General features: G+C 43.1%; 2 protein-coding genes across 9 annotated transcripts in view; one reads left to right on the top strand and one right to left on the bottom strand.

The window, feature by feature from the left end:
• The first annotated feature begins 492 nt into the window (after positions 1 to 492).
• On the top strand, positions 493 to 17,991 carry LOC120237151 (activator of 90 kDa heat shock protein ATPase homolog 2). Of its 2 annotated transcripts, XM_039240322.1 has the most exons (9): positions 494 to 801; positions 2,011 to 2,201; positions 11,819 to 11,904; positions 14,179 to 14,292; positions 15,340 to 15,429; positions 16,117 to 16,227; positions 16,608 to 16,709; positions 17,297 to 17,348; positions 17,489 to 17,991. In XM_039240322.1, the coding sequence occupies exons 1-9, from the start codon at positions 722 to 724 to the stop codon at positions 17,659 to 17,661; spliced, it is 999 nt and encodes a 332-aa protein (XP_039096253.1). In that variant the 5' UTR covers positions 494 to 721; the 3' UTR covers positions 17,662 to 17,991. The 2 variants fall into 2 exon arrangements, with proteins under 2 accessions (XP_039096254.1, XP_039096253.1); XM_039240323.1 differs by lacking the exon at positions 16,117 to 16,227 and having other exon boundaries at positions 493 to 801.
• Positions 17,970 to 22,837, bottom strand: part of USP34 (ubiquitin specific peptidase 34) — a 252,168-nt gene continuing 247,300 nt past the window's right edge. For 6 of the 7 annotated variants that reach the window (XM_039240319.1, XM_039240314.1, XM_039240315.1 and 3 more), the window contains 4 exons: positions 21,019 to 21,159; positions 20,771 to 20,914; positions 19,756 to 19,915; positions 18,294 to 19,539 (listed from right to left, as the gene is read on the bottom strand). In XM_039240319.1, the coding sequence (XP_039096250.1) occupies positions 18,932 to 19,539; positions 19,756 to 19,915; positions 20,771 to 20,914; positions 21,019 to 21,159 (1,053 nt within the window). In that variant the 3' untranslated portion in view covers positions 18,294 to 18,931. Of the gene's footprint in view, positions 18,194 to 18,293; positions 19,540 to 19,755; positions 19,916 to 20,770; positions 20,915 to 21,018; positions 21,160 to 22,837 lie in introns of those variants that run through there. The other variant, XM_039240318.1, reaches the window with a different exon arrangement.

The following is a 22,837-nucleotide window of genomic DNA, read 5'->3' as shown; positions in this document are numbered from 1 at the left end:
GTTTGTGCAGGTGTTGGAAAGAAGTGAGAACCAGAGTGAACTAACTGCAGGAACAGAATATGATTACGGAGTGAAAAGCGCGCGCACGGCACCGACCACAGCGCACCATGCGCGCGCTCCAATTTAGAGCGTGTCGCACAGCCAGCACAGCGGTCAAGTGCTCCGGGCGCATCCTTCAGGACCAGGTTCGCCGAATACAGTTAGCACGGCCGCTGATAGCCTGCCAGCTGCATCCCCAATACCTCTCTCAGGTGTCCCTTACCGCCCCGGTTTCTTGCACTGAAAATAAATCACTGCCATAATAATAAAGAATCCTTAAACGGCGTCTCGGAGTTTCGCAGGCGGCGAGCCCCGCAGCGGGCCGACGACTCCCGGATCGCGCCCCTCCCCAGCCTTACGCCTTGGACGCCTTTTCCGCATCACCCCTGCCTCCCAGGCCGCGCGGCCCCGCCCCGCCTTCGCGGCCTCCCCGCCCCTACACCCTACTGCACCGCGCGTCGCGGCCTCCTGGATCCCAGGCGGGAGGGGGGGCTCTGGCTCACTCGGCGCCCCGCAGCGGGGCGGGGCGGCGCGCAGGAGGCGGGATTTTCTGGCACTTTCTGGGCGCCGCGAACGCTCGGATCCCGGGCTTGGAGGCCGGAAGCGCAGCTACGGAGCCGCAGGGCAGCCGGCGCCGAGGCCCTTCCTTATTCTCTGCGGAGGCCGCTCCGCCAGCACAGACATGGCCAAGTGGGCCCAGGGGGACCCGCGCTGGATCGTGGAGGAGCGGGAGGACGGGACCAACGTGAACAACTGGCACTGGTGCGGCCGGGGCTTTTGGGCCTTCTCCTCCGGAGCGGCGGGCGGGGTGGTGGGGTCCCTCTGCGAGCACCCGGCTCCCGGTGCCCTGCGGGGGGTGGCGTGGTCGGGCTGCTCCAGGGCCTCTCCGGCGGCAGCGCTTCCTCCGTGGGGCGGGGCCTGCACAGGTGCAGAAGATTTCCCCCGGCCCCCGCAGCTGCTCAGAGAGCGGCTGTAATAGCCCCCGGTGAGTCCGGAAGCCCGGGGGTTTCTCTCCATTTGCCTTTGGGACTTCAGTTTCCTCCTTGTGAAACTTAGTTTGGGCCCCACGAATGGTATCTGATTTACCTTTTCAACTTTGACAGGCTGTGACCTTAAGACTCCTCTCTACCCCCAACCCTCTTGATGTCTCTAGAAGTTAAAAAGAGCTAGAGTGTGCGTGTGTGTGTATGTGCGCGCGCGCCTGTTGGCCTGCGTGTAGTGGAAAGAACAGGAGTTTGGATCTTAGCTGTAGATCTAACTCGATTGGCCCCTGGTGAGCCCTGCCTTTTAGGAGTTTGAGCAGTTGCACATCCATTTTGGACGTCATCTGGAACACGGGCTTGATATCTGCCTCCTTCTCTGCCCCGGAGTTTCAGGGGCGATGCAGCATCATTGAGGACTGTGGTACCTCAGGGCAATCAAGATGATGTTGAGGCAGGTCAGGGCAGAGTAAAGCCGTCAGCCTGTGAGCGGCTTATTGAGGGAGCCCTGGCCTCTCCTTTCCCAGCACCGTCACCATGACACATCATGTACTTCTCTCACCTCGTTTCCACTCCCTAAAATAGGAACATTTATTTGGGAAGATTGCATGAGATGATATATGTGTGAAAATATTTGATCATTTGTCTTGTTTGATTAAAATTATTTCAGTTAGGACTACCTTTTTGTATGGTCCAGGCTTTGCCCATACGTTTCCAATGGGTGAGATGGCTAGACTCCCTACCCCCCGCCCCCCCAAGTAAGCTAGTGTTTTGAAGACAAAATACTACTTTACATGGTGGATAATGGTATCTTAAGGAACTGAGCAGGGGTATGAAAAGATATTTGGTAGAAATCTGAGTTGCGAAGCACGCTTGGAACTTTGAGGTCGGCAGGTGTTTCAAGGCTGCCTGAGAGGAAGTGGGCTGAAGTCACTGCCCTGATGCCCCAGCTGGGGTCTTCCATTCATGGCTCTGCCTTTCTCCCTGGCGGGACAGAGCGGGATGCCACTAGCTGGTCCAAGGGAAAACTCCGTGACCTCCTGGTGGGCATCATCGTGGAGAATGAGACTGGACGCGGTGAGATCAGTGAGCTGAAGCAGGTGGAAGGGGAGGCTTCTTGCAGCAGCCGCAAAGGAAAGCTGATTTTCTTCTATGAGTGGAACATCAGACTGAGCTGGAAAGGTAACGGGGCTCAGGGGACAGCTAGGGCTGGAGGCGGCCTTGGGGCAGAGTTGGTTCATTTATCATTCATTCATTCATTCATTCAGCAGATATTTTTAGAACTCCTGGTATGGGCCTGGCACTTACTGGCCCCTGAATTGCTTTGTAGTTCCAGTTACCCTTCTGTCATGTCCGACAAGCTGGGGGCTTCCCTTTATCCCATCACACAGCTACTTAGAGCTCTTTGATTGCAGCTGAATTCTTGTCTGCTAGACACTTGCGAGCCGTAGAGTTTTCTGGAGCTGTTGAAACACTCTTCTGCTAGACAGCTGCATGCGGACTCTTTTGGGTCCTTCCGGTCCTTCTCCTGAGTGAAGCCACCTATCTCTATCCTACAAAAATCGTAGGTCCCTTCCTTGTACTTTCTCCCTACCCGCTTTATTCCCCTCCCAAACACCATTATTTGGTTTCCTTATATGACTATTTAAGCATTTTATTTATCTGGTTCCCTTCCAATCCCCATTCATCAGGGCAGGGATTTTTAAAATACTCAGCTTTACTGAGTCTGATTCACACACCATATAGATCATCCATGTAAAGTATATAGTTCACTGGTTTCTAGCATATTCACAGATGGTGTGCAGCCGTCACTACAGTTGATTTTAGAACATTTTCATCACGCACAAAAACCCCTGTACTCACTAGCAGTCACTTCCCAGTGTTGGGCAACCACTAATCTGTTTTCTATCTCAGTGGATTTGCCTATTCTGGACACTTCTATGAATGAAATCCCAGAGAATGTGGTCTTTTGTGACTGGCCCCTTTTTTTATTTTTTATTTTTTTGTTTTAATGCCAGTATATTTCAGTTAGTTTCAGAGGTACAATATACGGATTCAACAATTGTATATATATTATTATTATTCATCATGATAAGTGTACTCCAAATCCCCTTCACCTGTTTCACCCACCCCCAACCCCTCCCCTCTGGTAACCATCAGTTTATTTTCTATAGTTAAGAGTCTGTTGTTTGGTTTGTTTGTTTTTTTTCCCTTTGTTCATTTGTTTTGTTTCTTAAATTCTGCATATGAGTGAAATCATATGGTATCTATTCTTTGACTTACTGAATGTTGTTAGATGGATCTCGAGATCCATCCATGTTGCAAAGTGCAAGATTTCATTCTTTTTTATGGCTGAGTGATATTCCATTGTATATGTATACCTCCTCCTCTTTATCCATTCATCTGTTGATGGACATTTGGGCTGCTTCCATAATTTGGCTATTCTAAATGATGGTAATAGATATAGGGCTGCATATCCTTTCGAATTAGTGTTTTCATTTTCTTTGGGTACATACCCAGTAATGTGATTTCTGGGTCATAGGGTAGTTTTATTTTTAATTTGTTGAGGAACCTTCACACTGTTTTCCACAGTAGCTACACCAGTTTGCATTCCCACCAACAGTGCAGGAGGGTCCCTATTTCGCCACATCCTCACCAATACATCTTGTTTCTCCTGTTTTTGCTATTTTTAAAAAATATTTAAGTAATCTCTACACCCAAAGTGGGGCTCAAACTCATGACCCAAGATCAGGAGTCCCCCACCCTCCTGACTGAGGCAGCCCAGCGCCCTGTTTCTTGTATTTTTTAATTTTAGCCACTTTGATAGATGTGAGGTGATCTCTCATTTTGGTTCTGATTTGCAGTTCCCTGATAATTAGTGATGTTGAGCATCTTTTCATGTGTCTGTTGGCCATCCGTATGTCTTCTTTGGAGAAATGTCTGTTCATGTCTTTTGTCTGCTTTTAAATTGGATTATTTATTTTTTTGGTGTTGTTATAAAAGATTTTTATTTTTTGAAAAATATTTTTTTAGTAAGCTCTGCATCCAGTGTGGCACTCAAACTCACAACCCCAAAATGAAAAATCACAGGCTGTATTGACTGAGCCAGCCAGACACTCCTGTAGAAGTTCTTTGTATATTTTGGATACTAAAACCCTTTATTGGATATATCATTTGCAAATCTTCTCCCATTCAGTAGGTTTTTAGTTTTGTTGATTGTTTCCTTTGCTGTGCAGAAGCTTTTTATTTTGATGTAATCCCAGAGTTTATTTTTGCTTTTATTTTCCTCGCCACAGGAGACATATCTAGAAAAGTGTTGCTGTGGCCAGTGTCAGAGAAATTACTGCTTGTGCTCTTCTGGGAATTTTATGATTTTTGGGTCACACATGGAGGTGACTGGCTTCTTTCACTTAGCATAATGTTTTCAAGGCTTGTCGTGTTGTAGCATGTTTCATTCCTTTTTATGCTTGAATGGTACTCTCTTGTACAGATATGGCACATTTTGTTTATTTGTTCATCAGTTATGAACATTTGTGTTGGTGTCATTCTGTAGGTCATTTGGTCAGGGATGGATTGGTTTTGTTTCCAGCCCCAGATCACTGTCCAGAACGTTGTGTGTTTGTTGAAAGAGTAAGTTTCTCCTGTGGTGTTCCTGGCTGAGAGACCGTCTGGGCTCAGTGAATACTTGTTGAAATAATCATGGATATGAAGATAAAGGGAAAGGAAGAGGAGGGGAGAGGGAAAGATCTAGTTCTAGAAAATTGTACTCAGAGTTTGGGCCTCTGCCCAGGAGTCAGCTCCTTTCTTAAGAGTTGGGTTAGAGAGTCCCACGGTAAGCTGGCCCTGGGCTTTTGCCCTGCTGGCCACTTTGCTAGAGCCGGGCTTGAGCCCGGGAAGGTGCTCTACAAGTGTCAGAAGTCGTCCACTCCCTCCTGGGACTTTCTGGCTAGAGGTTTTCTCTCTCATTGTCTATGGCTGGCTGGACATAGCAGGATCTGGCCCCTTACACCCCACCCCACCCCTGGCACAGGACTCTAGTGTCCCAGGGAAGCTCGTGGTCTTGTGTCTCTTCTGTCTCCCTCATGTCAAAGCGGCAACTGCCTCCTTTGTGGCATGAGACTCAACCACTCCAAGGCTGCAGCCGAAGGGCAGGCTGAGGGTGCCCCGCTCTGACCCCTTGTGCTTTTCTCCTCAGCAGTGAGCCCCAGAAGTGGCAAGTGAGACCCTCTGGTCAAGAGTCAAAACTCTGGTCTTTTTTTTTCTTTTTAAAATTAAACTTTAATTTTTTCCCACCTTAACTGAGACACAGTTGACTTACAACATTGTATAAGGCTAAGGTATATGGTCTGATGGTATCTATCATTTGTGTATATATATACACACAAATTGTGATATATATATATATAAATGATCACAATAAGGTTAGTTAACACATACCTCGTATAGGTAAAATTTTGTGTGTGTGTGTGTATGTTGAAAACTTTCCAGATTTATTTTCATTAGCAACTTTCAAATATACAATATGGTATTGTTAACTGTAGTTATCAGGCTGTGCATCGCATCCTCAGAACTTCTTCCTGTAACTGGGAGTTTGGACCCTCTGTTTCCTCTGACCACCTTCAAGACCACTGGCTCCCTGCAACCACCAATCTACTCTCTGCTTTTAGGAGTCTGGTTTTTTAGATTTCACATATAAATGAGCTCATATAATTTTTGTCTTTGACTTTTTTCACTTAGCATAATGCCCACAGGGTCTGTCCATGTTGTTTGAAATGGCAGGATTTCTTTCTTTTTTTTTTTTAATAGCTGAATAATATGTGTGTGTGTGTGTGTGTGTGTGTGTGTATAACACCACATTTTCTTTATCCATTTATCCATCAGGGGATAACTTAGGTTGTTTCCATGTGTCAGCAACTATAAATAGTACTGTAGTCAACATGGAGGTGCAGATGTCTCTTAGTGATTTTATTTCCTTTGGATATAAGTAAAACCTTGGATTGTGAGTAACGTTTTGTGAGCATTCTGCAAGATGAGCAAACATTTCTAATAAATTTTAACATGATAAACGAGTAACATCTTGCAGTGTGAGTAGTAGGTGATGCCAAATGTCACATGGTCACAACTCATGACAGCTGAGCCCACGACAAGCACAACTTGAAATTCGCTTTGATATATAAATGCTTTGAATTACAAGCATGTTTCTGGAACGAATTATGGTTGCAAACCAAGGTTTTACTGGTATACCCAGAAGTGGGATTGCTGGATCATATGGTGCTTCTGGTTTCAATTTTCTGAGGAACCTCCATCCACTTTTCACAGTGGCTGCATCAATTTGTAGTCCTACTGACAGCACGCAAGTGTTCCCTATTGTCCACATCCTCACCAACACTTGTTATCTCTTTCTGAGCCTAGTCTTTCCAGCACATATACGGCGATACATGATTGTGATTTTTTGTTTTTTAAACTTAAATTTTTTTTAATTTTTGAGAGAGAGAGAGAGAATGAATGAATGAATGAATGAATGAATGAATGAATGAATCTCAAGCAGGCTCTACACCCAGTGCAGAATCCAAATGGGGACTTGATCCCATGACCCTGAGATCATGACCTGAGCCAAATCAAGAGTCAGCTGCTTTACCCATGTGCCCCCCTCATTGTGATTTTGATCTGCATTTCCCTGATGATTAGTTTGTTGAGCACCTTTTCATGTACCTGTCATCCATTTGAGTATCTCCTTTGCATAAGTGTCTATGTACATCCTTTGCCCATTTTTAATGGGATTATGTTTTTGTCAAGTTTTAAGAGTTCCTTTTGCATTTTGGATGTTAACTTCTTATCAGATAAGGTTTGCAAATATTATCTCCGTTTCTGTAGGTTGCCCTTTCAGTTTGTTAACTGATAATTTTTCTTGGCAGAAGCTTTTTTGTTTGAGGTGGTCTTACTTGTGTTGCTTTTGTTGCTTGTGCTTTTGGTTTCAGATCCAAAAAGCATTGCCAAGACCATTATCAGGGAGCTTTTCTCCTCCTTCTAGGAGTTTTATGGTTTTAGATCTTAACATTTAAGTCTTTAATTCATTTTGAATTAGTTTTTGTGAGTGGTATAAGACAGGGATCCGGTGTCAGTCTTTTGCATGTGATTATTAAGTTTTGCCAGTATCAATTATTTATTAAAAAAATTTTTTTAATGTTTATTTATTTTTGAGAGAGAGACATAGTGTGAGCAAGGGAGGGGCAGATAGAGATGGAGACACAGAATCCGAAGCAGGCTCCAGACTCCGGGCTGTCAGCACAGAGCCCGACATGAGGCTTGAACCCATGAGCCATGAGATCATGACCTGAGCTGAAGTCGGCCACTTAACCTACTGAGCCACCCAGGTTTTCCTGTCTCAAGTTATTTTTAAAATTCCTTTTTGATTTCTTTGAGCCATTGGTGACAGGAATGTTTTATTTAATTTCTGTGTATTTGTGAATTTTCAGCTTTCCTCTTGTTACTAACTTCTAGTTACATACCATTGTGGTATGAAAAGATACTTAACTGTAATTTTTATATTTTTGAATTTGTTGAGACTTGTTTTGTGTCCTAACATGATTTATCCCAGATGATGTCATGTGGATCTTTGAGAAGAATGTGTATTCTGTTGCTGTTTAATGGACTGTTCTGTTTATGTCTGTTAGTTCCATTTGGTGTATAGTGTTCAAATCTGCTGTTTCCTTATTGATTTTTTGTCTGGGAGATCTCTCCATTGTTGAGTGTGGGGCATCCAACCATTATTGTGTTGCCATTTATTTCTTATTTTAGTTCATCTATCATTGTTTGCTTTATGTATGTAGGTTCTTCAGTGTTGGGCACATAAAAATTTACAGTTGTTATATCTTTTGGATGAATTGATCCCTTTGCCATTATATAATTACCTTCTTTTTTTTTTTTTGACCACTTTTTCCTAATATTTTGCTTAACACAAGCATAGCTACTCCTTTTTATTGGTTCCCATTTGCTTGAAATATCTTTTTCACCCCCTTACTCTCACTCTCGTACTAAAGTGAGTCTCTGTGTTCAGGCAGCAGATTATTGGATGTTGTTTCCTTTATTTCTTTTTAATCCATCCATCCATTCTGTGTTTTTTGATTAGATAATTTAATCAGTTTATATATAAACTAATTATTGACAGATAACAACTCACACTTGCCATTTTGTTTTCTGCTTTGTAGATCCTATGTTTCTGGCTTCTTCTCTTGCTGTCTTCTTTGGTGATTTCATGTCTTTTTGTGGTGGTGTGCTTTGACTCCTTTATCATAATCTTTTGTGTACGTACTACAGGTTTTCCTCCAGTGATTTTCCTCTGGTGGTTACCTGAGACTTACACGAAATATCTTATATTTATAACATGCTATTTAAACTATTAACAACTTTGATAGCATACAAAAATTTATGCTTCTGCTTTCCTCATATTTTAGGTTCTTAATGTTACAATTTGCATGTTTTTATATTGTGTATCTAGTAACAAGTTATTTGTAGTTAGGGCCATTTTTAATATGTTCAGCTCTTTTAAAGTAGAGTTGTAAATGAATTATGCAACACCATTACAATAGTAGATGATCTAACTTTGACCATATATTTACTGTTACCAGTGAGTTTTACACATTCTTATGTTTAAAAAAATTTTTTTAATGTTTGTTTATTTTTGAGAGAGAGCATGAGTGGGGGAGGGGCAGAGAGAGAGGGAGACACAGAATCTGAAGGAGGCTCCAGGCTCTGAGGTGTCAGCACACAGCCTAATATAGGGCTTGACCTCGAGATTGTGACCTGAAGTCCAATGCTTATTGGCCAACTGAGCCACCCAGGCGCCCCTCACATTCTTATGTTTTTATGATGCTAATTTCAAATGACCTTTCTTCTAGTTCACTAGTTCTTTCTTCCGCTTGGTCAATTGAGCTGTTGAAGCTTTCTGTGTAGTTCTTTAGTCATTGTATTCTTCAGCTCTGGGATTCTGTTTTGTTTCTTTGTAGTACTTCTCATTTTGCTCATGTATTGTTCTCCTAATTTTATTTAGTTGTCTGTGGGTCCTTCTAGTTAACTAAACTTAAGGTTTGAAAAAAAAAACATTTTGAAAAATGTATTTATTTCTCATAGAGACAGTGTGAGCAGAGGAGTCAGAGAGAGATGGAGACACAGAATCTGAAGCAGGCTCCAGGCTCTGAGCTGTCAGCACAGAACCTGACGTGGGGTTCAAACCCACGAACCGTGAGATCATGACCTGAGCCAAAGTCAGATGCTTAACCGACTGAGCCACCCAGGCGCCCCCTTAAGTGTTTTTTTTAATTAAAAAATTTTTTAAAATTTATTTTAGAGAGAGAAAGAGTGAAAGTGGGCAAGAGAGGCAGAGGGAGAGAATCCCAAGTAGGCTTCACATGTGTAGAGCCTGACCTAGGGCTCAATCCCATGACCCTGGGGCAGTGACCTGAGCCAAAATCAAGAGTTGGACACTGAACCAACTGAGCCACCCATGCTCCCCAAGAAGTTTATTCTTTTTTTTAAAAATATTTATTTTTGAGAGAGAGAGAGAAAGTAAGGGAGGGACAGAGAGAGAGAGACACAATTTGAAACAGGCTCCAGGCTCTGAACTGTCAGCAGAGAGCCTGATGTGGGGCTTAAACCCATAAGCAGTGAGATCATGACCTGGGCTGAAGTCGGACACTCAACCGACAGAGCCACCTAGGTGCCCTAGAGGTTTATTCTGAATTGCTAATCATATAGTTTATGGATCTCTATTTCTTTAGGATGTGTTTTTGGAGCTTTATTAGTTTCCTTTGGTGGTATCTTGTTTACCTGATTCTTCATGAGCCTTAGTTCCTTGCATTGGTATCTGCACATCTAAGTGGTTTCCTTTTCCAGACTTTACCAGTTTACTTCAGTAGGTTTCCTTTTCCAGACTTTACCAGTTTGCAATCATGGTAGGCAGGATATGTTGGCAGGGTCTCTCTTTGGGTGAGGCCACTGCTCATGCTCTGAGGTTAGGGGTCAGGGCTCTACTTGCTGGGCCCTTGGTAGGGTGGGTCTGCTTATTGGGCTCTGTGTTCAATCAGGGCTGCTGGGCAGGCTTCCCAACTGGGTATAGTTGTTGGCTGTGTTACATGGTCATGTGGGGTCACTAGTTGGGCTCGATAGTTACCTCTGGTTGTGTGGGGTCACTGGATATATTTCCTGGAAAGGTAGTGCCACTGATTGGGCTGGGCTATGGGTGGGTCTCCATCATTGCTCCTGGTTGGGTGGGGTCTTAGGCTATGTATCCTGATCGGATGGTTCTGCTTGCTAGACTCTGTTCAGGTCAGGCCACAGGCAGGGCTTTGTGATTGGACGTGACCTGAGGCTCTGCCCTGTGATCAGACTGTGTCCCAGAAGTCTGCAGGGTTGGCTTTGAGATCAGGTAGCCACTGGCTGTGCTCTGCTGTTGAGCAGCATTGCTGGCTGGGCTCTCTGGTGGGGTTGGGTCTTCAGCTGTATCCTGTAGTTGGTAGGAGCTAGGGACTGTGCTGTCTCTTTGGGTAGGGTGGCTGTCTGGGCTCCCTGTGTGGACAAGGCCATAGGCCGTGTCCAGCATTTGGGCAGAGTTGTAGGCTGAGCTTCAAGGCTGCTTAGGGACACGCTTCAGGCTTCCTGCTTATATGAACCAGAGGCTATGTTGAACAGTCGGGCAGGGTGTTGGTTTGGCTTCCTGCCCAAGTGGAGCTAGAGGATGGGCTCTGTGGCTGCTCAGATTCTCTGGTCAGGCTTCCGTCAGCAGATTTGCTTCTTTGCCTGGGTGGGGTAGTAGAATGGGCTCTATGGCTGGTTTCAGCCATTTGACTAGGAATCCAAATCAGGCATAATTGCCAACCAAGCTCCCTGGCCCCATGGGGTAACGGCTCAGCCCTGCAGATGGGCAGAGTCACTGGCTGGGATCTTTGCTCCTGAACTGCTGCAAGCAGGAACGCGGTCCAACAAGATCTGAGTGCTGGTTATTGGAAGCCCTGCCCCCCCTTCATTCCCAGTGGTCCCTGTGAGCTGAGACCCAGGCGGACTTCCTGGGAAGTATCCCACAGTGCTAGGGGATCTGGATGTCCACCTTCTTCCTCACTGAAGAAACCACAGCTCTGTGTTGGCCTCAGGGAGGGGCAGTTTGATCAGTGTTATCACTTCTTACCCTTCTCATTTGGCCCTTCTTTGTCTCTGGTCCACAAGGGTGCATCTGGGATTCTCACAGCGGTGGCTTGTCTGTGGATGGCTGCTAGTTGGTCTTGTGAGGGGGAATGAAGTTGGGAGTAACTACATTGTCATCTTGATGTTGTCATTGCCATCGGCAGTTTGGTATTGAAAGAAATCCAGCTGCGTGGGGTCCACACACAACTTCCCTAAGTCACAGCCTCCCTCACGCTTTCCATGACCAGAACTTCTTGCCCCTTTCTGGCCTCCCATCTCTTATGTGAGTGCTCCTTGGGACAGCCCTTTATCCTGCTTTGATCCTGGTAAAGAATATTGGAGGAAAAGAGAAACATTGGTTAAAGGCCCACTTCCTGTAGTCTCATGCTGCCAGCTGGCCCTTAATTTTGTGTGCACTTTCATCGGGTGGGTTTTTCCTCCACCTTTGCTGTTTGCCTGTCTCTGTTGTGGGCCAGGAGAACACCTGTATACTGGGAAGCCTTGAGGCTGCCTTGTCACCATCTGTGGTGCACCTTGTGGGGAGGGCGGGCTGTTCAGTTAAGGCAGTTTCGCATAAACCAGTTGTTACTTTGCAATTGAAGAATGCATTTTGTTCATTTTAGGTGTAACTAAAGAATCCGGTGCAAAGCACAAGGGATTGATTGAAATACCCAGCCTTTCTGAAGAAAATGAAGTAGATGACACCGAGGTGAGGTATCTGATAGTTTTGGTTTGTTTGTTTGTTTTTAAGTCCAGGCTTCTGCTATATATGTTGGGCATTTGAAAACCTGTTTAACAGACTTTGTGATTCCTGTGCGGTAGTTTTGGGGTATTGTGTAGGGTTTGTTTGCCAAGAAGGTTTGCTCTACTGAGCGGGGTGGGGGACCAGTGTGGGGTGTGGAGTGGAACCGTGTAAGAAGAGGCGGCCCCAGACTGCCTCACGTACCAGGCGTGCGGCCCTGGCAGGTGACCACACCTTCCACAGCCTCTTCATCTGCAAAGTGGGACTAACTTGTCTTTCAGGGGTGGCATCAGATAAACGTGACAGTGTATGTACGGTAAAGTGCTCAGGCGGATGCACAGCTTGCTGAATGGGGTTTTGTTTCTGCATCTTTGCTGTTTTCCTTTAATTGTGAAAGTTTTCAGCCTTTAGCTGTGATTTCTTTTGATTATATTGCATGGTTTTTCATAAACTAGTCAGTCTGTGTTGCTTTTGACTGGCTCTCCTAGTTCTCCTGGGAGCTAGAGACTTGTGGAGCCCCCCAGGCTTGGTTTTCAGGGATTGCCCTCTTGAGCTGAAAGCTTGGTTCTGGGGAGGGACCATTTGTACAGCAGCCATAGTTTCCAAACCAAGATAGTTTGACAAAGGGTTTTTGATTTGTAAACATATTTAAATATGAAGGCTTACAAAGATATAAAAATTAAATCAAACTGGGGCGCCTGGGTGGCTCAGTCGGTTGGGCGGCCGACTTCGGCTCAGGTCATGATCTCATGGCTCATGGGTTCGAGCCCCGCGTTGGGCTCTGTGCTGACAGCTAGCTCAGAGCCTGGAGCCTGTTTTGGATTCTGTGTCTCTCTCTCTCTCTGACCCTCCCCTGCTCACGCTCTCTCTCTCTCAGAAATAAGAAAAAAAAAAAGTTAAAAAAAAATTAAATCATACTGAGAAACATAACCTTCGACTTGCCTTAATGGTTATAAAATGCTATATAAAAGTGTGGCTGTCTTGGGGGCCTGGGTGGCTCAGTTGGTTAAGTGTCTGACTTCAGCTCAGGTCATTTTCTCACAGTTTGTGAGTTCGAGCTCCGTGTCAGGCTGTGTGCTGACAGCTCAGAGCCTGGAGCCTGCTTCAGATTCTGTGTCTCCCCTTCTCTCTTCCCTTCTCCTGGTCTCTCTCTCGAAAAAGAAAAAAAATTGGTGGGGGGGGGCTGTCTCAGACATCTTCAGACATGTGGTTGATACCTTTAAGGACTGATTTCATTTCACTGTATTCAGATCCAGCTGAAAAGTTTTTCATCAGCATATTAAACTGGTCTTTTAGGTTCAATCCTTGGTGGCATTACAGAACAAAGTAGGTCCCAGGATCTGGGACCCTGCCCATCTCAGGTGAATCATGGGGACATGAAATATGTTAAACCAACATCTCTCTCTATTCTGAGAATACCACAGAGGCATTGCCAGAGCCAGAATGGCCTTCTGATGCTTCCCTCTTCCTATCTGCCTCCTTCTCCCCACTCTTACTGTCTCTTTTCCTCCCTCCCCCGATTCTCCTCCCTACCAAAAAAGTGCAATCCAAGGCCATGTTATGTGGGAACTAGATTTTCCTAATTACACTGGCTTTGGGGTACTAGACCAGCGCTGTTCAATAGAAAAACACAATGCAAGCCACATACGGAATTTAAAATTTTTTAGTAGCCGTATTAAAAAAGTTAAAAGAAACAAATGAAATTTTAATATTTTTATTTAACCAAATATGTAAAATACCATTTAACATTAGTTATCAAAATTATTGGGATTCTTTTACAATCTTTTTTTGTACTAAATCTTGGAAGTCTGTTGTGTGTATTGTTTTACACTTGTAACATATCTCAAATCAGACCAGCCACGTTTCAAGTGCTCAATAGCCAAATGTGGCTAGTGGCTACCATACTGGACAGCGCATTTCTAGACCCTGATAAAAGCCATGGGGTGACTATGTCATCAATACATACGCACACATATACACGCAACATTTTGTATGCAAATTAAGGGGTTGACATTTCTAAGAAGTCCACTCAAGATTTGGCCACCAACCCAGGCAGTGGACCTTGGATTAAAAAAATCCTTACAGCTTCTCAAAATCTGTGGAGAAACCTGGCACATCTCTCTCACCTCCACTTCTTCCCCTTCCCTCACCGTCTTACTGCTTCTCGCAGCCATGTGTCCTGATCTTCTAAGAGTACATCAAACCAGATTTTTCTTAGGCGTGTATTTTCCTGATTTGTAGGTGAACGTGAGTAAAAAGAAAGGAGATGGGGATATATTGAAGGATCTTATGAAAACTGCAGGCACCGCCAAGGTCAGGGAGGCCCTTGGAGATTACCTGAAGGCACTTAAGACGGCTAAAGAAGGCAACCCTTGTGAACCAGAGGGTCCCTTTTCTAGTCACCCAAGTTCTGCTCCGTACTTGGATTCCTAGGTTAGGGTGAGATCTGCGGCTTCAGAAACGACTCTTTATGCTGCAGGATAAAAACTAGTCTGGAGGTCGAGAGCTAGGCATGAGTTAAGAGCATGATTAGTGACTGTCGGCATTGTACACATTGTGGACTGTTTTGCCTACAGAATTGCTAAGACTTTTCTGGAATGATAATTTATTCAAGTTGTTTGTATAACTGTTCAATGTTTACCTTCCCTGCTAGACTGTTAAGCTCTAAGGGGGGCATGGAAGGTGTCTTGTTGACTGCTGCATCTCCAGCTTCTAGCACAATGCCTGGCACGTAGTAGGTGCTTATTAATAAATCTTTGTTGAATATTGAATGAATGAAAGGTATTACACGTATAGTTGAGATTTACCTAGATAATTCCTACACTGCGTGGAAGTGAGGTTATTGTCTTCTTCCCTAAATTAGAGAAGTTACCAGCCAGGCAAAACGACCAGTGGGGCCTGGATGTCTGCACCTCATTCTCGGACTCTGTTACCTTGGTGTCTGGGCGTTGGCACAGATTGTTTTAGGGTTGCCACTTTTCTCTGGAGAGCATGCATGTGGCTGGCTGGCCCGCAGGCTTGAACGCTGTGAGGCCGAGCGTTGTGAGGTGACGGTGAAGCAATTACGTGTCTGGCTTTGACGGTTGGAAAGGTCATAAAGCTGTCAGTAGTTTTATAAAATAGAGCTTTTTGGAAATAAACATTTGAAAATTTTACTCAAGAACTAGATAGAAATGAGGCATTTGAAAAAAGGCATACTGTTGCTGTGGAACTCATGTTGTTCATAATTAGTTTTACATGTAAAAAAATACATGGTCTTGAAACATTCATTGATCTAGGAATTTTTTGTAAGTATCAGTTTTCTTATTTTCTTATATGCTGTTTTGGATTTTCTGCCTCACTGCTGGTGCTGAAAGGGAACAAAGTTTTCTATCAAAATCATTTCCTGTATGTTTCTTTATAGAATTTACAATAGGAATGATTTTACCAACGAAAACCATGGCAACTCAGGAATTGACAGGTAAGAGGAAACCGAGTGAGAAGGCCTTGCAGGTATGAGCTGTGGTGGCCAGTGCGTACGGAGGGAAGAGGAAGTGCTTAATGAGAAGGTTTCAAGCTCTCAATGATGGAGAACTGTAAAGGCTAGTGCAGAGGGCCAGTTCGTCCATCTTTGCATCCCTTGCCATTTTGGGGGGAAATGATGAACTGACACTTTCATCCTTGAGGGAAAGGAATGTGTAAACAGGTTTTCTTATGGGATAAATACTGAATTTTATTCAAGACAGAGCTCCGAAGGCAGGGTTTTTGGTAGGTGGCAGATTACAAAACCTGGGTGATAGTGTGATTCACCCGCCACAGTGGAAAACACCTCTCCAGACTTTTGGATTAGGTTTGGGATCCCATTCTTGGGAGTCAGGTGGTGGGGAACTGACACCCTTTGGCCTTCAGTGCTGTCATTGTCCTTCATCGGCTAGAGGGCCTCATGTACATGTCCGAGTAGGATTTGGGGTGTTAAGCCATGGCCTGGGAGCGCTTGAGCTCTGTTTCACAGTAACTGGGACTGGTGGTGCTAAAAAGGGTTTTCGTGCTTTTTCCATGGGTCTGGAAGGTGTAGTGTGGAATTTGGGGACATTTGGTGTTTTGTGAAGACTGAAAGACTGAATTTTAAATCTAAGTAGCTCTGTCTCCTGGCATGCCGTTTAGTTGTCCTTTGGAACATCTTCTCTTCTTGAGATTCAGGCCTCCTCTCCGACGGGGCTGGGTGTGAGGATCCCCACGGTGGCACTGCGCATGATGGAACTGTTTGACACAACCGTAGAGCAGCTGTACAGCATCTTCACTGTGAAAGAAGTCAGTAACTTGACATCGGGAGAACGTGTGCCACTAAGAACTGGAGCCGGTTTTTATTTTCCCACATAGCCATGTTTTTAATGATTCAAGAGACCTAGAATGGTGGCGATAGAGGTCTTTAGGGTAACTTCTAAAAAAAAATTTAAGGGGGTAAAGGATGGGCATTTTTAGGGAAATATATCCACATTTAGGGGATACAATACTGAGTTTTCTCCTTCAGAAGGGGAGAGAAAACTGTAAGTAAAAGCTACATATTCAGGATTAGAAAAAAACCCCAAAAAACTCCAAACCACAGCGATCATTTTAATACTTTGCCTTTAGGTTCAGAAGGTGATAGGGCATGAGGGAATAATGTCTCTTGTTATATTTTGCTTGGTTAGTTGGTGCAGAAATTTTCTAAATCTCCTGCTGTATTAGAAGCTGAAAAGGGAGGGAGATTCCAAATGTTTGATGGGAACATCACTGGTGAATACGTAGAATTGGTAAGTAATCTTTAGGGATAAAGAAAAGTAAGCTGGGATGGACTCTCCTGTTAATATTGCTTTTTAAAAATCTGTGCTGTTTTTAACTTGTTTTTTATCTTAGTGCACAGAAACTTGAGAACTTTATAAAGTTGGTTATAGTAAAAAGTTTATATTTGGTTGTAGAACAAATTAATGTTAACAAATACTAAGTAGTGATAAAGATGGAGCCTTACTTTGTCGCACAGTACTTGTACTGGTTTTAGAAGAAATATAATTCTTCGACTCTTAGTCTAGAAGTTTCACATCTCTGCCACCTAAATCACTAGGGTCTGTGTTGCCCAACGTCCACTGCCTCACCTTTGACGTCAGCCCAGTTTTGGCTTCCAGTGTCCCTGTACTTCTGTCCTTGATGTTACTGCCGTTAAAGACAGTGTAGCACCTAGAACAATGGATTCTTAGTGGTGCTGGTGTCTAACCTCAAAGATGGGACTGTATGTTTTCGTGGATTACCCTTAGTACCTCAGGAGTTTTAATGAAAGGATTTTCTGTGTTGTTAAGTATTGGAAGTTTTAAAAGATGTCTTAAGGGATCTCTCCTGTTTTTAGTTGACAAATAAAAAGATCGTCATGAAATGGAGATACAGGAACTGGCCAGAAGGTATGTTGGCAGTATCCTTTGTTACTAGGGTTGGGAAACACTCAAGATTTCTCCCCCTACCTCCACTGTAAAAAGCCAGTAGTAGTACTGTATGGATAGTTTTCATAATGCGATTAATAAGCTGCTTATTTTTCTTCTAGAACACTATGCGACAGTTGCACTGAATTTTGTGCCTGCTCCAGGGCAAACGGAATTGCAGTTGGACTGTAAAGGAGTTCCTGTCTGTAAAGAAGGCGGCATGAAATTCTGTTGGCAGAAACAGCATTTTGAAGAAATAAAAGGTTTACTGCAGCTGACCACCCTAAACGGTTGAATTAATTAGAAGATTTTATAAGGGCATTACTTTTTGTAAGCAGAGTATCAAGTTTACCTCTTCCCTATTAATCCTTTTAAAAAAGATGACACCTCTAATTTATACTGTATGAAATCCATGACTCTTACAGAATTCAAAGCATTGTTTGAATCTTTACTACAGCTGGAGTCTCACTGGGTTAAAAGTAGCAAGCAACCTGGAAATTAGGTGTTAACCTTATCTCCCATAGATGCGCCTCTGGGTACAGAGTTGAAGTTTCCCACTAAAGCTTGTCCTGGCAAGCCACTTTCAGCTGTAGTTTTAGTTCAGGAAGACAAAAAAAAAAAAAAAGAAAAGGCATGTCGATACTGTTCCTTTATTTTACTTCAGGGTTTTTAAGGTCTGTAGCTCTTAGCAGCCACGTTGCGTTCAGAAGCATGTTGCAGTGAGGTGCCTTGGGCCTCATCATCAGGCTGCTCCCTGTAGCGGTTATAGGATCCAGGTGGAGGACCGACAGGCTGCTGGGCAGCTTCCGTTCTGGACGCCGCCACCACTAAGGAAATAGAATATAACGGAGAAGTGCTTCCCTCCCGCTCACAGTGTCCTTGTTACTTTCATCTGACGAGACTAAAGCAATGTTAAATGTAAACAAATGAAAAGTCATCACAATCAGTTTAATTAAGTGCACAGAATAGCAATCAGTCATGTCAATAAAAATAAAACAATTATTTTTACATCAAGTGTGCTTTATTTCCTCCACAGGTATTCTGTTAAATAAAGCACCATTTATATACTGCCAGGCCACAGCTAAAGAGGATTCTTTACAGAATCAAATTTCTTGTGGTTGTTCCGTATACAAGTAAACTTAATTTTGATAATAAGAACCACAGCGATCGGAGGCGACCTGCCTCTATTATAAGGTACAAAACTGGCACAGAGGACACCATATTATACACAGTAAAAATGCTGTAAGTTTAAATTACATTGTACAGGGCCAGGGAACCCTGTTCCTCCCAGACAGCCATATTAAATGAAAGCCACTACAGTGAACTCTTAATTACATAAAACATATCCGTTATCTGATTGCCCTTTAGAAAGTATACTGAAGATGCAAATTTTTTCATCTGGAATTCTGCCTGACCAAGAATTAAGCCTATAAATCTATCTTGCCATTCAAGCAGAGAGCACTGGACAAACTGAAGCACAAAAACAGAAATAAGCAAAACTTATACAAACAGCTTTGGGGGTGGGGGGAGAAGGGACCTTAAAAGTAGACATGCTACATCTAATGTCAAGAAGCAGCTTGGTTTCCTTTGCCAGATATCCTTGTGACCACATGGATCGTAGATTCAATGGTCCTACACAGAGTATCTAAGATGTCGTGCTGCTGCATGTGACTAAAGAGTCCTCTGGAATGGCCACAACTGAGTGATAAAGCAGCCTCAGGGTCCTGGGAGGGCAAAGCTTGACCATCACAGCTTCTCAAATCAGCTAAGTCAGAGAGAACTGCAGAGATAGAAGTGGAAGGGAACTCAGACTCTTCCTCAGCTAGGTTAGAATCCTTGGTACATTGGAGGTCCTTAAATTCTTTACAGTCTTCAAATCTACCTTCATTGGACTGTTCTTCTGTATGCTGTGACCGGATACTTGACATGTCTTCAGAAAACGAAGATGGAACTTCCATTCGATATTCTTTAACAGAACTATTTTCAGGGGAAGGAAGATCTTGCTCGGTTCCTGGATCAATAATTGAAGAGTCTCTTGTCTCATTGTCTGAAGTGCTAGTTGGGGTCAGGACTTCCCTGGTTTCTGTTTTCATGTCGCTGATACAGCTGTCTACAGTGTGCTCCTCATCACTGCTAACACGCCTTCTTTTAACAGGAGTTGCCCCTTCATCATCTGTAAAAATGAACATGATTCTCTGAAAGGAGTCCTTGAGATCACACTGGGGAGGGCCTGGGGGCGAGGGGGTGCGTTTGTGGCAAGTTTTGCTTTTAGTATTTATATGTAAGAGACCTAACTGAATGGACAGCTAAAATAAAGTGAGTCACACCAAGTGTAGTCTTCCCCTCTCCCACCCCAAAAGTGTAATTAATAGTAGTCCATAAAGCTAACCTTTAGTTTTTCTTTCTTTGGCTTCTTGCTCTTGGAGTGAGTTTCTCTGCTGCAGACAAGTCCTGCATTTGCTTAAAAGCTCTTGCAGAGTTGGAATTAGAGCTGGGTTTAATTGCTTGGGAGTGTGTACTGACAGGAGCAAAGCAAGTGCACGCAGATCCTATAAAACCCAGACAGGAACTGGTCAAATTCTAAAGCTAACATTTCGACACAGCTGTTTACAGTTTAACTCATGTTTACTTTTCTGGGAATCCATTCTGGTTTCTTCTGCATTTTTAGAGAATGCTACAACTAGAAAGCCAGCATTAGGATATACTGTTTTTATTGGTTCAAAGTCACTAATAGCAATACTTTATGTATCATGCTGCTAATCAGGTCAGACTGAAGACTCCCAATAGTTTTCTGAACATGGAAGGGGGAAAAAAACCCAGAACTTTAGGAATTAAAAGGCCCTGAATTATCCATAAGAAATGAAGGCCTCAATCTAGAAATCAGTTTCTCAAATAGGCTGATTTCTGGTGAATGTCACAAATAGTAAAGTCTTACTTAGCCCTGCAACCTGTTCTGGCATCTAAGCAACATTTTGTTACTTGGAAAACTGCTGCTGGACATGCGCTAGCATCCCATTATTGTATAATCAGGGCATCCTGGAAATCTATAGAAGGCACCTAATTCCCGAGCTTTCATTAATCTGATTCTTTCAGTTATTTATGAGCCAGAGGCAATAACAGAAACATCACAAGTAGTGTTTTCAAAAAAAATGTAAATAGAGATAAAAGGAAACGTCTCCTCTTAATGGTCTTACTGCCCTTAGCATTTAATGACATTCGCTCATGTCTTCCAAGGTAATAGAAAGTGTACTACACAAATCAAAGACATAGTAAACACACATTTTTATGAATTTGGTTAGTTTTTCCAGAGTTTGAAGAAGTTATGGTAGTAAAATCATACTAAAGCCAAAGTTGATTTAAGGCAAGTTCTTAAGTACATGGCTATTCCCTCCTATAGTTCTTACCCCGTTTAAAGAAGCACTTGCTTTGGAAATTTCAACTCGGTTGGTGAAATCAGATTGCATATTTTGATACTGATTTATCAAGTTTGTAATTAGGGTGCTGATCAGATTGGCACAGTTTGCTTCAGAAAACACTTGACCTTGAACCTGAAAAAAAAAGATAAAAAAAAATCTCCAAAAGACCAACATAATGAAAACACAACCATTAACTAGGTAGAAGTAATACAATGAGTTCTGAAAGTAGGACGTACCTTTAGAAGGAAATGTGTCATGAATGTGTAGACAATGTTGTTGTTTAGGAAAGTTCTTTCATCCATCAGGATACACTTAATATATTCTGCAAAAACGGGATCTTCACACAAAAGCTTGATGCAGTTTTTTGACATAGCAGACTACAATAGGGGAGAAGAAGTACTGATGGTTGAGCACTGAAATAACTGCGAGGCTTACACGCTGCTTATGATGAACATCTGAAGTCATTTTAAGTCCTTTCAGAGACCACTTTAAACTCCAGTTACAGTAACTGTTCTCCCGATAAACTAAGTTTTAGTCACTTAGACTCTACATGTGAATATAAGAGGAAGAGACTTATATAATAAGTCTGAAGGGCCAAAAAGGAACAAAGAGGTTTCCGAAGAAATGCACCTTTATTATCTAGCATTAAATGAGGGACTAAAGACTGGACAAGTAAGACCAGCAAATAGGATGAGAATGTCTTCAGGGACCAATTAATGGAGAATAGGTAACCAAACTACATGTAGGAAAAGGACAAATTTTAAGAAATTTCCCAAAAGGAGTTAAAAATGTTAAGCAACAGTAATTTGTTTGGAAATATCCTTCCCACCCCCATGAATACTGCAAAGGTAAATAGCAAACCTCTTTTAATTACCTCACAAGAATTAGTGGGTCCCAATATGGAGATTTTACTAAAATCTGGTTTTCCTATTTTTAAATAGTCATGGCTCTTAAACACAAGTAGTGTTCTTTAAGTATATATAGTCTCTAGATTATAGGTATTTTAATAAAAGATCATTCATATGGGAGATAAAATGGAGTATCTGAAAAATAGGACAAAGTTTAGAAAATATGTACAGGTATATGCTTACTTTATTAGAGTAAGCAACTCCCAAGAATTCAGGAGTTGAAAAGGACTAGGACCCAGCTCTTCAGATACTTGGTGTCAGGAAAATCTACCTAATTCTACCAGCCAGTGCCTCTGCCTGCTTTCTATGTTTCTCGATGGCTGCTTCTACCACGCCGGCAGACTTTGGAAGCCTTGGACAGTTTGGCTTTGTTTTAAAGGAAGTTTTTGGAGATGGGGGATTCTTTGGAAAACAAGCCAATAAAGGGAGCAGTAAAATTCTGGAGTAGATAAAACAAGAGGGAAGCAAAACCAGTGGCAGAGTCCAGAAACCAAAAAAAGCGACTACCCAAATCAAGAATGGAATCAACCACTCAGCTAAAAAAAAACCTAGCAAGTTATTTTCTCAAAGTCTCCTATGTACTAAGCCATGTGATCGACGTAAATGAGCCTTTCAAAGATTTCTACCACAGAGAACAAAATGACATTTCTTTAGTGGATAGACAGGACTCCATTTCTACACTTGAAGAGCTCAGTTTGTGAGACAGAGATAGAGAAACTCCTGTTACAGCACCAACTGACACACATCCCCTAGGAGAATGAATAGAGCATTACAGCCCAGGCAGGAGGCTGTACCAGAGGCATAAAGTGTTTCAGATACTGTAATGTGGGTAAAGTGTAGGCCAAAGTAAACAAACTCGTCTCTTCCTCTGGGGATGGGCGGCTGCAACCAGGCAGGAAACCAATAGTTTTCTCAGGATCTAAATACGCCTGATCCAAGGAATGAGCCAAATCTTAGGACCAATCTGGTTTCTCCCCATCTCTCTGCCATTCTCCCCAACAATCAAGCATTATTTAGGTGCCCAGTAAAAAGAGTTGGCTCTTAGACACTTAAGGTAGGTAGGATATAGTGTTTCCTGTTCTGAGTGCTGGCAAAAAAAAAAAAAAAAAAAAAAAAAGTACATCAGACCCTTGAAAACTACTCCAAG

Source organism: Hyaena hyaena, unplaced genomic scaffold (assembly GCF_003009895.1).
Source record: "Hyaena hyaena isolate Hyena2069 unplaced genomic scaffold, ASM300989v1 scaffold_173, whole genome shotgun sequence".
Lineage (NCBI taxonomy): Eukaryota > Metazoa > Chordata > Mammalia > Carnivora > Hyaenidae > Hyaena > Hyaena hyaena.
This window is presented reverse-complemented; position numbering and strand designations above follow the sequence as displayed.